Source organism: Rhinolophus hipposideros (assembly GCF_964194185.1).
Source record: "Rhinolophus hipposideros genome assembly, chromosome: 2".
In the NCBI taxonomy this organism is placed as follows: Eukaryota; Metazoa; Chordata; class Mammalia; order Chiroptera; family Rhinolophidae; genus Rhinolophus; species Rhinolophus hipposideros.
The window spans coordinates 88,945,713-88,961,386 of record NC_138048.1 but is presented as its reverse complement, the minus strand read 5'-3'; the positions used below and the strand labels follow the sequence as shown (position 1 = coordinate 88,961,386).

Below are 15,674 nucleotides of genomic sequence, written 5' to 3'. Positions count from 1 at the left end.
ATTTATCAGCTGGAACTTAAGACAAGGCCTTGATTCCCTCTCCCCCCTGTGCTTAATGGGACGGGTTAGCCAAAGACGGGTAAGTCTTAAGGAGCCTTTCAACACCTAAGACAGGGCTTGTATTGCACAATACGGGCACCGATGACGGGCAAGTTGATAAGGTTATCCTGAGACGCCTAAGCCAGGCGCTGTCACCCTGCTTTTTTGCTGTATGGATTTTTTGCTTCTAAAAAATAAAAAAGGGGGAGATGTGAGGAGCCATGATTTCTTGTTTCTCAGGAATCTCGTGAGCTGGCTAGTATATAGTTAACTTGTTTCGACTCCTAAGGCATTATCTCTGCAAAGAACCTTGAGAGTGTTTGCAAGTTGCTGAGGAATGAGATGGGACTGGCCGGTTTCCCGGACACAGATAACTGGTGACTATCAGGACATTTGGTAGTCTCTTTCATATGATAATTATGTCTGGGGAACTTTGTGATGATTCTGTAGTTTCTGTGTGGAAGTTAAAAATTTATTTTCTGTGAGGTAATGCACCCATGTGATTGTTAAACTGCACGTACCCATAGGGTATATATTGGTGAAGGTGATTAAATCAGGCGCTTCAGGATCACTGGAGACCAGCCGCATCATCATTTGTGTGTGTGTCTCTTTTTTCATTCCCACTCCCCCTTTCAGGTACTGTTCGACTCGTGGTAGCTGGCTCGCCACAGATGCTCATAGAGGTTAAATGACTATGATGTGTAATGGCCTTCTCCCAATTCAATCTTCCTTCTACCATTTATGTCCATTCTAAATACTCCAGTTATGCCTCATGGAAACCTCATTCTTTGGCAAGTTTGAAATGAAAAAGTTTAAAGCACACATAACATTTTGAACTGAATGAGACAGAATAGAAATTTAATGATAATTACATCTTGTAATGTTTCCAAAAGGTAGGCTGACGTCCAGGAAACGAAGAGGTTCTATTTAATTTTCAGGGCAAATCTGAGCACAATGCAAAAACAAAACAAAACAAAAAAAACCTGGATCTCCTAATTCCTGGCCGAGGGTTCTTCTCCCGTATCACAGAACTTCTTCATTTACTTTCAAATTCTTTTATAAATTTCACAAAGAAGTTGGTCACTTATTTTTTTTCTAACCTAAAAAGTATACTAGGTTTATATTTTATGCTATTTGAGGATAACAGAAATACTTCAAATGTTTAAAATTATTACCCTTAAAAAACTAAGCTTTGCCTCACATAAATGCTGCTACTGCCATACTGTGACCACCCACCCCGTTAATAAGTAACATTAATATAAATAACTTACCAAGAACTTTCAGCTGAATCTTCTTATTTCCGACACCAGGGGCTTTTTTCACTTTGCACTGATATGTGCCTGTATCTGACAACTGTAAATTTGTTACGTTTATTGATGCATCCCCAGATTTGAGATCACTACTTGTAAAATGCACTCGTCCTTTCAGATCGGGATAGTAGTCATCATAAATTTTGTCTCCAGAATATAAAATAATCTAAAAGAAAGCCAAAATAAAACTGGGAAAACAAAACAAAAACAAGCAAACCCTCTGTCTCATCAAATCCAAAAAAGAGTAAGAACACAGTATTATGAGGAAACCTACAATTATTCACAGCACAGATTAAGAAAATGGAAAGAGATCAATACGATCCTTGAGTATCACACACTTTTGAGTCACACACTCTCCCTTTAGATGGGGAAACCAAGGCCCAACACTATTAAGCGATAAAGCCCTATATTAGAGACATTTAGTGAAACTGGAGAACACAGATTTGTGAATTCCTGTATGCTCTCGTTTTTCAGCAGCCAATCAAATGTATAAAATGAAGTACACACCACCACTACTTCCAAAAAAGGGTGTATAATTTACCTATGAAATCAAACGAAAAACCAAGACTTTTTACCTTAATACGTTGGAGAATTAGTATTTAATATTTCAGGGTTCTAGACTCTAATAGATAAAGTCATAAAATAAACCTCTTAAGACATGTGGGCCCAGGTGAACAGGACCTTTCAATTAATCCTCTATGAGTAAAAGCCAAGACACCTTCCTAATTCCACTGCATTTTCTGAGCCACTGTTACACGCTTTATTGGAAACTAAAGGATAAATTCAGAAGGAAAATAAACTCTGTGCTATACCTGACTTGGAAGGGAAGAATAATAGTCACTGGTATAACCAAAATTAATTTAATGCACTTTATAATTTTCCACATTTGCTAACCACATCCTTCATTCTGGTCAGCTGGGACCCAAGTGTCAAAGAGTAGTGGTGCCAAACTCGCATCAGAATCAGAAAACACAACAGGCTACATCCTGCAAATAGTTTTTACCCGAGATGTTAATTATGGACAACACAATCAGAATAAATGTCAACTGTGGGAATTTTGAGGGCAGGAACTTGAGTTCTTTTCTGTATTATTACCTCCCCCACCATGCTGACCCCACTCCTAATTCACTAAAGATGTTTTATTTATGTATTAAGTGTCAGCTTCTAGGAAGCACTCCACAGCAGTTTGCTAAGTAAATAAAAGAAGCAGTTGATGGGTCCACCGCTGCCTTACTCTGTAAACACAGCCATTACTTTCTCGGTTCCATCTCGCCACACCCGCTTGTCAACAACACAGAACTCCTCAAACGAGGCTGCCGCATCTTCCTTTGTATGTAACTATGGACTCCCCATAAAGTTCAATTCATTGTACTTTCAGTCCCTCATTTTGCCACACATGTTAATAGTCTTTTGAGGAGGGACTGACAAATAAGATGTGTCCCTACTGTTAGTTATTTTGTAAACTATCTTAGTATGTTCCCACGAAAACGATGTTATGAACAGTACTTAAGAAATGGCAATTTCGATTCCTCTTCACAATCCTGCAAGATGGTGGCACTATTCACATTTAACCTTCAGCCTGAGGAAAGCAGTGCCTCTCACAGATCAACTTTTGCAAAGTCACACAGCTCAGATGCAATCCAGATCTCTTTGAACCGGCCCAGTACACTGACTTCAGTAACACTTCTACAGGACTTGTAGGTTTATAAAACACTTATTCATACAGTACTTCAGTGAATTCTCATCATTATCCTGAGAGGTGGTGTATTTTCCCCCCATTTTCAACCTGAGGAAACACAGGCTTATGAAACGTGAGAGGCAGAACAGGATAGTGCAAAGGTAAATAAGGTGCAAAGCGGGGAGTCAGAGAGACCAGGGTTCAAACCCCAGCTGCATCTGTTGCCAGGGGTGAGGCCCTGGGCATGTTCCTTCAAATCTCTGTGTATAATAATAATTCTCAGTTTAGAGAGTTATATGCTTATTATATAAGGCTTAAATAAATATATATAATCAAAGTACATGACACACCACAGAGCACATAGTAAGTGCATGATACACGGTTAACTGCTGACTAAAGAGATCACACAGGGAATAAGGGTGGAAATTTCTCCAGTGCAGACCCCCACATTCCTGCTAGCATAAATATATTAAAATAAGGGCTCAGCTAACATACAATGTAGCTAAATTCCATGTAAGCATCCTCTTCTGCACCCATCTCTCCCTAACCCTTCTTTCTATCTTGCCTTTGGTCTGATCTCACTATGTTTTAGGCTACAGACTAGCTATTTCACCCACAAATGATCACTTAAACCCAACCCTGTCTCACAAGTCCTGTAGGCGGCAAAGCTGGGCCTCTCTCAGCACCTAAGACTTCAGGAACTCCTTCCACGAAGGGACACACACAGGCTACATGGCACACTGTGCTTCTTGGTCTCTAGAAGGACTTTGTCACAGGGCTTCACTCATGAGTCTTAAACCAGAAGCATTTAAGACACATGCTCTCCATTCATTCATCTTAACCTCAGGAGCAGAGTCCTGGACTCAAAAGGGACATGGGCACTGCACTGGCAAGTGTGAGGTAGAAGTCTCTATTCAGGGTGCTGGCACTGCCATCGGAAGAGAGAAAGAGAAGAGCAAAGCAGGAGGCAGGGAACAGGGTGTCTGGGATGAGTGGACAGAATGAGTCAGGCTCAATTCATTTTCCTTATGAGGGAATTGCCAGTAGCAGACTCAGGTCAGAGGTATGTCCTTAGAGGGGCTGGCCCTGGTCATTTACAACTTGGGAAAGCACCTTAATTATTTCACAAATAAGTAAGGCAAACTGCCTGCATTTTCCAAAAATAGTATTACCTAACTGCACTTATTCAGATATTAAAATGGCTGAAGAATCCCTTCTTTTATGTGGACCACACGTAAAAATAAAATTTCTCTTCCAAATATATATACAGTTGATCCTCAAACAATGCAGTGGTTAAGGGTGTCAGCCCCTATACCATGCAGACGAAACTTGCACATAACTTTTGACTCCCAAAAACTTAACTACTGATAGCCTAATGTTGACAGGAAGCTTTATCGGTACCATAAATAGTCAATTAACACAAATTTTATATGTTATATGTATTATATACTGTATCCTTAAAATAAAGGCAGAGAAAAGAGTTATTAAGAAAATCATAAGGAAGAGAAAATACATTTACAACATTTATTGAAAAAAAGCCACATATAATGGACCTGCACAGTTCAAACCTATGCTGTTCAAGAGTCAACTGTTTTACCATATTCTCTAAATATTTGGACTTATTTTTCCCTCCCTGGTTTAATAACTTATTAATATTTACTTTATTTTTAATTAAATGTGTCAGATGAAGCTAATATGCAATATTCTAAATTAAGTGAAATATTCTGTTACCATTATAAGGCAAAGGGTGATATGTATATATCTATATATACATAGGTAGTATGTATATCTATATATACATAGATAGATAGATATATCTGCAAATGAGATTATTGGGTAATTTTCCTCCTTTGTGCTACTTTTGGTTTTCCAGGTTTCCTTCATTAGGCTCTTATTTCTTCTTTGTATAATAATTAGAAAATTTTCTATAACAATACTTTGATATTTAATTTTTTAAATTTAAGTTGAAATATTTTATAAATTGCTGTTTTGCTATGAAGACTGTTTTGCTTTTAAAGAAATTCATTATATAGGATATTTAACTTGAAGAAATGCAGAAAACAGACTCTGTAATAACATGTAACTGCATTACACTATGTCACACTTAATGACCCTTATCCTGGGATCGGAATCCTTGTGTTCAAGTTAAAAATTCAATTCTATCTACTTTTCACAAAGTCTAGTTTACTCGCTGTCCATCAACACGCATTATGCGAACTTCTGCCCCACTGGCATGTCTGTTCCCACCCCAGATTTTCAGAAGGTTCCCAAGTTCCTGTGCCCCCGACTCCTATGTGACCAGCAGCCCCGTGAGGGGCACCTCAGACAAGTCCCACAGATGTCTGCTGCGTGCGCAGGCACTTAGCAAACTTACCACTTGGTCCACCTGCTGATTATCAGGTGGTGACAGCAGCCACTCGATGTCCAGCGGGCCCTGGTCTTCCGGACTAAGGGTAAATTTGCATGGCATATAGGCAGTTTCCCCTTTGGCCTTTTCAATCATCTGATCAGGAGTAGTGATACTCAAACTTCTGGCGAAATCTGGAGAAAGACATATATATACGGACTAAGCATCACCTGCACACACTCCGTGTACCCAGCTCGTTCAGAAGCAGCACAGGATGTGGTGGAAACAGGATGTGATTCGGGAGCGGAGTAAGAGCATTCAGACTCAGCGGTGCCCAGTGTTTCATTTGTGACTTTGTAAAAATGGAATGACAATACTGATATCTATCTCCTTCAGTACAATTTCCTTTAAGAGCTCTGTGAACTTCCCAACTTAATATGAAATACAAGTTTAAAAATAGTGGGTGTTTTACATCCAAGCAGATGTTTAAATCTGAATTTAGCTAGTCTCTGAAAGGTCCACTGTGTCACACTAGTACTTCAAGGCTACATTAACTGATGCTTGCTTCGATGCCACAAGCACACGGGAATTTCCTTGTCACCGGGGCACATGCTGATGAACTTTGACACATTTTCTGCCAAGACTTCTTTAATTCTAAATTTTTATTCAATTTGATTCTGTAACTTTTATTGAATGCTTAAAAATATTTCTAAGCTAGGAGAGTAGATCCCAGGAGTTCTCATCACAAGATCAAAAACATTTTTTTTTTTTAAAGTGTGTTTATTTTTTAATCTGGATGACATGTTTTACATCATTAAAAAGGATAATTATTTTTAAAATTCAGTCTGCACGCAAAAACATTTTTTTTCTTTTTCTTTTTTCTTTATCTAATGAGCTGATAGATGTTGGCTAAACTTATTGTGACAATTATTCACAATATGCATAAGTCAAACCATGCTGTACACCTTCAACTTATACAATGTGTATGTCAATTATATACCAAAACTGGAAAAGAAAAAAATATTTCTAAGCAATAAATTTTTATGACAATTCGTAGAGAAGAAACTGTCAATTTATATATTTTAAATTTACCAGTTGACATCAATATTACCTTTAAGCTATTTCCTTCATCCCTATTTCCCTTCTGAAAGTGAATGATATTTATATTATTTTTAAAGACATCTTAAAAATGCCATAACTTACTATAAAATTTGTATAAAACTTCCATATAGATCACACTTGAAGAGAAAATTAATGCTGAATGGCAATATCTGAAAAATACATGAAAGCCAAAATAAGATGTCCTGAGCCACAAAAATTCCAAGAGACTCTTCTGATTTTGTTAAACAGATGGCTTACACCCACTGAAACACTAAGAACTTTAAAAAAAAAAAAAATCCTTTTTGCTGTTAATGGTTTACAAAACTTATCTTTTACAGGCAGAAAAGGTAGAAGAAATTTTCTATGAGCAAAATTGCAAAATTTCTTGATCTACATAAGAGAAAAAAACAAATTTAATCAATTCACATCTTGTTTTTCAAAAAAGGGGCAATTTTGTTCACATCAATTCACACATAAAAATACGGCTGTTCACCACTTATGTCTTATGACAAGACTAAAGTTTGAACAAGCCAAAAACTTGATAGAAAATGCAAATTTAGTCTGTAAATGAACTATCACACAAAAATTTTATTTTACTATTTCTACTCTAAAAGTTTACACAGCACTAATTTGTCAATCTATGTATTCTTTATGATGACTCAACACTTCCTTACGTATAAATTCAAATCTCTAATGTATGCAGAGCCAAAGTGTCGACAACACAGCAAATTTTAGCAGCTCTACCACTTAGATCTCTACCATCACTGAACACTGACTTTCAGGGCTCAATAATGACCTGAAAGAGGCACAAGGCAGCAAGCTTGTGGCACATGGGTCCTGGCTCTCTCTTCTGCTCTTTCCCTGCTCCTATCATAAAAATAAACACATCAGAGCAAAATTTAGAGTAAGTAAATCCAAGTTCCCAGTTCTCCACAATGACTACTTCGATGCTATTTTTCAAATGATAAATTCCAACAGAACAAAGTAAAATGAAGAATTAAGTCATTAGCTATCCCATGATCCTTTCCATTAGCCCTAAAGGAAGCTTCATACACAGTGACTACCACTTGTAATAAAATGTTAATAAAGTCGAAGCCAATAGATTGAGAATAAAAGAAAAGCCAGATCACATTCAAGATCACTTATATTCAGGCACCATCCTAAGCGTTTAATCACATTTAAGTGCACTCCTCAAACAGCAGATTAAAACTGGGCAGACTCTCTGCTCCCTTAAATCAGAGGTTGTCCTAACTTTGACCAATGGAATACAATAGGAGTGTTGCTGTACAGAGGTTCGGAGTTTCGAGGCTAGGCTTCAAGAGGTCCTGCTGCTACCACTCCAGCCTTGTTGGACTCCTGCCACCTGCCACGGAGTGAACAAATCATGTTAAGAGAGAACTGAAGCGTTTGACCAATGGCTGCAACTGTCCAACACGCAGCCACCCTAGAACACCGAGCCCTATGAGTGAGCCCAAAATTCTCATCTCAGGCTAGCCTAAACTGGCAACCCAACAGGATCAGGAACTAACACATGATTTTTGCTTTAAGCCTCTAGAGTTTGGGCTGGTTTGTTACACAGCAAAGATTGATGACTCACCATCCAAACCCATTGATTCAGCTTAATATCGCCCTGAAAAGTCCATACTACTCCAATCTGCATTTCATGTCCACATGTCTGTTTAAATTCTATGGTTTGATATTTATGTGTATAAACTCAAGTCTCTTCTAAATTAAAATTCAATCCTCCAAATACGTACTTTCTACCATTTCTAATAAACTCAGCTCCATCCCTACCTCATTCACCAAGGCATTCTTCTACCTCTTTACCATTTTTCTCTCCTTCTACGAAATATGCACAGTACTTTACTTTCTGCTATTATACTAATCTTGGAGATTTTTTCCTTTATAAACATTATTGTGAAGTTGACAAGGTAGGCTCCATGGTTTTGTCACATCTTCTCGATGGTGATGAGGTTATCTTCTTCCTATACTACTTTTGTTTTTTTAAATGAATTTTTTGAATACATGTCCTGATTTACCATTAACTCACTAGCTCCATTAGTGTTGGGAGAAATTGTGGGTACTTTTATCTCCTGTTGTCGTTCCCTGCCCATTAGTAAAAAGAACTGGTGACTAGATTATAAATTTGATCAATTTTAGAAATATTGAAAGAGCATTAACCTACCAGAAGTTGTTGCTGCTACTTGAGGATCTCCTTTCTATAGACACTACAATTAATTTGTTTGGGTATCAATATTTTATGTATTAAGATAAAAACAATCTTATTATTCACCAGAATGAAAATTCCATTCCAAAATGAATCAAGACATGGCCCCAAAATATAGAGGTAAGAACATATGAGAATGAAAATTTGCTATTAAAAGACAATTAAAACATCCTGGTTACTCTGTGCTTTTAGGGTTTTTATTTTGTAAAAGTCAAATCATACCTGAATGTGTCTAAATTCAAATGCTAATTATGCTCCCAGTACTTCTATTAGTCATTAGAATAAAATACAACTTAGTTTCCATGACAGTATCTTTCATGCTTTTCTGTTTGATACATAAAAATTATTTTATCTTAAAAGAGTACCATAGAAAAGTTACATATGTATAAAAAGAATCTGGAAAAACATACACTAAACTGTTAGCAGTTATTTCTTGCGTACTGAGATTTTAAGAAAAGTGACTGCCCATTTCTTAATTATACTGGAGTTTTCTTGATGTGTATGCTGCTAAAGAAATTGTACACAGATTTTTAAATGGCTTTCATCTATTTTCCCCCCAAAAATGTTTAAAACATTCAACTGCTCGTTGTGTTGTACTAGAAATGAATTAAAATCTCAAGGTCATACAAAACGGTTATTTGGTTTCCTAGCAACAATAAAGGAGTCTCTTTGCTCAGAGGCATGGTTTTTCAAGTGTTGATAAGTTCAACAGTCACAAATAGTAGAAGACAAAAAGCAGACACTTGGTCTCATGCAGTGTCTCTGGGGATTCTTTTCTAATACTGCCTAATTCTATTTATGAAGCAAATTGAGTGATAATTTAACTTGCAAACTACTTGCAGGTTCAAATATAAGTCTGAAAACAAAATCATATAAGAAATTTTCTTACAATTTTATTCAAACATATTCAGAGTGTGACGAAATATGTAGCACATTACCAACAAGTATTTGCAAGGTCCAGTTAATAAATGTGCACCACTGGATTATGTAAATAAACTGAATCACATCCCATTTTGGCAGTGACTGAAATAACATCTCCCAGTTTTCTGCTTGTTTTTATAAGCTCCAAATTCCTAATCACTTGAATCTGTAGAATTTCTCTTCTGCCCAGTCTGACTTCTATCTGAATATCAAAATGTCATGCATTCATCGGACTGTTTTTTAGTCTTTGATGTTGTCAATTTCCTACTACGGTGTTTCCCCAAAAATGAGACCTACCCGGACAATCAGCTCTAATGCGTCTTTTGGAGCAAAAAATAATATAGCATCCGGTCTTATTTTACCATAAGACCGGCTCTTTGTAATAGAATATATATGATATGCTATAATACACGGTCTTATATAAGACCGGGTGTTATATTAATTTTTGCTCCAAAAGACGCATTAGAGCTGACTGTCCAGCTAGGTCTTATCTTCGGGGAAACAGGGGAAGGCCTCAGATTTGTTTCTACTCTGAGAATGGAGAACTGGAGATAATGGTAGGCACTCTAGGAGGCAGACAGTATTTGGAACTCATAAACTGCCTTGATTTCTTTGTTTTTCAAATATAAGCTACAGGTTAACCTAAATGGTCTTTAGCAATTGCTTTTTCTTCTGACAATCTTAAAATCATAGGAAGTTGGAAAGTGCTCATGAAACTTTGTAGTTGATTAAAAGAGAGAAGTAAATGTGTGTAACTGTTGTTTTGAGTGAGGGCAGCCTTAGAGAAAAATAGAGAACACAAAAGCTATGAAGGGAATGACAAATTTAACAAAATCAAATATTTTAGGTTAGTAAAATCACCAGCTAGCATTCTACAAACACTTGCTGAATGAAGGAAAGTTTTCTGTTATTCTATTGCTGAGAGAACAACATAAAAGGAATGCTTTGAAATGTTGTCCATGTATTGACCTATACCAGCAAGAGAGTAACAAAAGTCTGACCAGTGATGGCATACCCACAGGAATTTTAAAGGCCATGTCTCAGTGTAGGATTGGAGCAGTGACAGGTGAGGTTTTTCCTACCCTGGACCCTAGTGAGTATTTCATATCTGACTTTTTTTTTTATTAGTTTCAGGTGTACAAAGCAACATAATACACATTTGATTTTGAGAGTAAAGATCGTGCTTCCTGGTTTTCACTGGTTGCTGTTAGCAGAGTGAAATTTCACGTCTTTAGCTAAATAAGTAAATAACAAATGAAAATCTCACCGGCACAAGTACCCCATATAAGGGAAGGGAAACAGAGAAATCTACCAGAGATGAAAGATGGTCTGTTTCAAAATAGTGGAGCAACATTAAGTTGCAATGTGGCTAAAAGTAGGTGAAAATAAAATAAGACCTTTATCTGTTAAAGCTGGAACACTGAAAGTGTGCTGGTCTGGCGCCTATCATACAAGGAAATCAAAGATGAGAGGAAGCACTAGTGGATCAAGTCCCTATTTGTAGAGCACCCATGTCCCTGCAGCTCTCCTGTCTGAAACGCCCACTTTCTCCCTCTGAGAGTACTTCCAGCCATTTATCAGAGGATCTCTTACCTTTCACCTCCTCTCTGAAGTCTGCCCCATCCCCACAGGCAGTGCTGCCTTCCTCCTCTGTCACACAGCACCAGTTGTTTACATGCCCCTTCCCTTAAGCACATAGTTCCACTCACTTAACAGGTTCCCTGGACTTCATCTCCGGAGGGTATGTCCCTAGCCCTACTTCTTAAGTCCCTCTCAACCCATGTGTGGTTGGAGAATGGAGAAAACTGCTCAACTGCAAGTGGAGGATGGGAGCTCTGAGTAGAGGGAAGGTGAAGGAACTATTTGAAAGAGTCGAGATGGGAGAGAGGACCACCAGACCTGGTCGGGGAAAGAGCGGGGAAGACCATGTACCCAGGGAAGCGAAGGGGTGGAACAATGAAATCCAGACAGGAGACAGGGATCACAGGAGCTGAGTGAGCCTGTCTCGTGCTGATGAGAGCAAAGCTGATGCTTATGTAATACGCATATTACAGGAAAGGTTAGCAAATCTGGTAGGAAACTAACATGTATGCAACATTATATGCAGTTATGTTAACATGAGAAATATGACATGAAGAAAAACTTTTATTTGTGAATATTCTAAAATACAATTATGAAGAAAAGTTGCTTGTCTCTTTCAACTACCTCTATCTAGGACCACATGAGGCAGAAAAATGCTACACACTGATGTGTGGTTTCTTAGACTATCTGGAGTCATTCCAAACATATTAACAAAAAAGGAAAAAAAGAGAAATGAAAATCAAATTTTAAATTTGATTCCAAAAGTCTTGCATACTTCTTTAGTTTCTTGGAAAGGGGCATGTTATGATGATCTTAACACCAGTTGTTATAAAGAATCTGTTTGATATTGAGGGTTTTGAGAAATGTCAAAGAGTATCATAAGGGTTACTATTTTAAATAGAGAGGACACATTCAATTGGATCATTGCATTCGGATCACAGAATTCAAGATCCTTACATAGAAACACATTATAGTAAAAAATCATCCACTAGAGCAATGTTAAGAAATAGAATGGATAAATCAGGAACTAGTATGTTTGCGCGATTAATTGGAACAAGTATAATTTTGTTGTGTGTTTGATAAATACCATGTTTCCCTGAAAATAAGACTGGGTCTTATATTAATTATTGCTCCATTAGGGCTTATTATCAGGGGCTGTCTTATTTTTTCATGTACAACAATCTACATTTATTCAAATACAGTCACGTCATCTTCTGAAACATCGTCATAACATACTAAATGTGTCCGTCTGGCTGACGATCTTAATTGGGGCTTATTTTTGGGGTAGGTCTTATTTTTGGGGAAATACGGTACTACAGATGTCTGGGTTAGCAGGTAAGTCAATGTGATATTCCAAAATCTGTGCAAAAATGCAACTGCCATGTAATTTGGATCATTTCCTTTTCCCCTTCAACAGATGCTAATTCCAAACTGTGCCAAAGTCTTTCTCACCAGGAAGTAGCAAGGGATTAGCAATATTTAAAAGACCTAAATAATGAGTATTTCTAGAAAGCAAAAGGAAAAATACTTTAAATATGTTAATAGTAGTTAACCACTCTGCCCAGGCTTTTAATGTTGCTGGGGGACTGAAGAAAACATAGGAAATTAGAAATTATGCTCTTTGCTGTCTAAGAGTTTTAGTTGTTTACTCCCTGTGTGCCACTCAGTACAGTATGTTAACATGTACTTAGAGCTAAGAAAATAACACAGTCAGATAAGTTAATAACAATGAGAAATGACACTAAGTATACTTATTTGCTTTTCTATGTAGTTCTTTTTAATATAAATTCCCAGCTCCCCACCCCCAATGAGAAATCAAAAAGCAGGCGCCCAGGAAATAAACTGAGATGGAAACCATCATCTTAACAATAAATAGTAACTAACAGTGATTGAGTACTTATTATGTGCTAGGCGCTTTTCAAAATACTTTGTGCAGAGGAATTCTTTCAATTCTCAACAATTCTGAGGGAGGTACAACTATTATCCCTATTGTAAAATGAAGACATCGAGTCACCAAGAGTTACCTAAGCTACTAAGGGAGCAAGATACAGATCTAGGCATCCAGGCTCCCAAGCCACACTGATCCCGTAAGAAGCAGTCCCAGTAATCACCCTGGACAGAGAGATTTTGTTTTAAAAATCACTATGAAACACAGTATGTTATTAGACCCCAATCACTGTGGTGGAGGAGAGTTCAGAATTTATATTATTTCTCTCCTTTACAAAATTTCTAAGGAGACATTTTAGGTAGCACGAGGTTCAGGAGTTTGGGGGAAACTTTTTTCTTTTTTAATAACAAGGAAATAAATACCAGACTAGGAATCTGTTGTCAGGTTTTCCACAAGAAAAGCCTGATCATTCTGGACACACTGCTTCTCTAGGGCACAAACATAAATTAAGGGTGTTGAACTTAATTACCTCTTTCAGATCTAAATATGTCCTGATTTTAGACCTTCAATCAACTAACAAGCCCTCCCCTGACATCCATCTCCTCCCCTCCCCCACAACTGAAAACCAGTAACAGCGGTTCTCCAAATGCAGCCATTTCTGAAACAGTAGCATATGGAATTAAAGAAGCAGTTCTGCCCATTAATAGCGTGGGCTCTAAATTCAGATTTGGGTTCACATTCAAACTGAGCTTTCTAAATGCTTGGCGTAGGCAAGTTCCACCCTTTTTAAGTCTTAAATGTTCTCTTCTATAAAATGGGAATTAATAGTAATAACGCCTACTTCACTATAAGGATATAAAATAAAATAAAACACGTAACGCTTTAGGACAACCTGGTATGATCGTTTCAAACAAACAGTATCTCCTGTGGCCATTCACTGTCATCTTACATGCCTATCACTACTACTAGCATATGAACTCCTCTAGTGTTGGGAAGGTATCTTGTAATTTTTTATCCCTTACACCTAGCATATAGGAAGAACTCAAAATTTGCTGTGTAAATAAATAACACTGGAATATAAATTCGAGGTTTGGGAATCACCATTGGGGACCGAGGCCTAATCTGGTCTAGGGAAAGGCTTTGTGGGGCGTGGCAAGCGGGTATGTCTGACCACAGAGGCTGAGGTCTGAGTAGAGACAGAAGTGAATGACGACTGTTTTGAGGAACTTGTCTCTCAAGGACAGGAGAAAAATAGAGTATGATGTATGGTCAAGAAAAGTCTGTTTTGAAGTGAGAAATGCAGAGCACGTTTGTAAGTCAAAAGGAAAGAGTAATAGAATGGGAGAGGTTAAAAATACATACAGCAGAACACTCAGAGCCTGAAGGAGCAAGACCCAAAAAAGAATGATGATAACGCAGAAAATGGGAGATCAGACACCTTTAAATACACGAAAACCCAAGCATGAGAACGTCACAGCAGCATTTTTTGCAATAGCCAAAAAATGGAGGAAAAAAGTGTCCATCAACAGTAGAATGGGTAAATCAATTGTAGTACAGTCACAATAGAACACCATATAGCCGGGCAAATGAATAAATGAGAGCTACATAACATGAGTAATCTTACAAACATGAAAGTGAAAGTCAGACAAAAAGCACAGACTATATAATTCCACTTATATTAAGCATTAACACTAACCAATACCGTTCGAAATCAGAAGAGAGAGAAGAAAGTGACTGGAGGAGGAATGAGGGGACTTCTGAAATGTGAGTTTCTGAATATTCCAGAAGTAGACTGCTGAAGTGTTCTACTTCTTGATGTGGGTGATAATGACTTAGATGTGTCTCCTCACCTACACACTTTTAAATAATGCTCTAAACTGCCTTTTTTTCTACATTTTCTGCCCTACTTCAAATAAGATTTAAAAATAAATGTAAAAAGAGTTGGAGACAAGTTATTTTTCTTGTCTTTGTTAAAAATAAAATGTTCTGATGTTTTATAAATGCACTTTTATACAAACTCTAGCCAAATGACAGTAAACCCAGTCTCCTTTTGCATAGTGATGCCTTTGCACTTTCTCCCCAGCTGCACACCACAGGCCATGAGCAGGAGCAGGAAACTGGCCGGGAGGGTTGATCCACATCAGGAATGGGAGGGCGCGGAGGTCTGCTCTGACTGTGGGAACCAGAATCAGTGAAGAGAAAGTCTGGTTGTAAAGTGACCAGAAGAGGGTGAGGGTAGAAGAGGGTGAGGATGGAAGAGGTGGGTAAGGGCTCAGAGATCTCACTGAGTAGAGTGATAGAAGCTCAAGACAGCTGGGAGACAGTGATAATAGTTTCAAGACTTCAGAGGAAGGACTAAGTACAAGGAGAGGGTTACCCATTCCCAAATAAAATGGATAAAAAATCACTGTATTTGAGAGGTCAAGGAACTGTGGTATAGGATGTTGGAAAAGTGAACTGTAAAAAACGTAAATCCTAAAACGCCAAGATAATGCTATAATGGAGGGGGAGGCGAGGGGACAGGAGTATGAGGTATAGGGGTTCATAATGAGTCACCCCAAGATGTGCATCTGTCCGATGCA

At 37.7% G+C, this 15,674-nt stretch overlaps 1 protein-coding gene across 1 annotated transcript in view; it reads right to left on the bottom strand.

Annotated features, from left to right (window-relative positions):
- The window catches only part of CXADR (CXADR cell adhesion molecule), a 43,252-nt gene that overhangs the window by 16,864 nt on the left and 10,714 nt on the right, over positions 1-15,674 (bottom strand). The window contains exons 2-3 of the mRNA XM_081063593.1: positions 5,402-5,568; positions 1,311-1,515 (exon numbers count right to left, since the gene is read on the bottom strand). Of these exons, the coding sequence (XP_080919719.1) occupies positions 1,311-1,515; positions 5,402-5,568 (372 nt within the window). The remainder of the gene's footprint in view (positions 1-1,310; positions 1,516-5,401; positions 5,569-15,674) is intronic.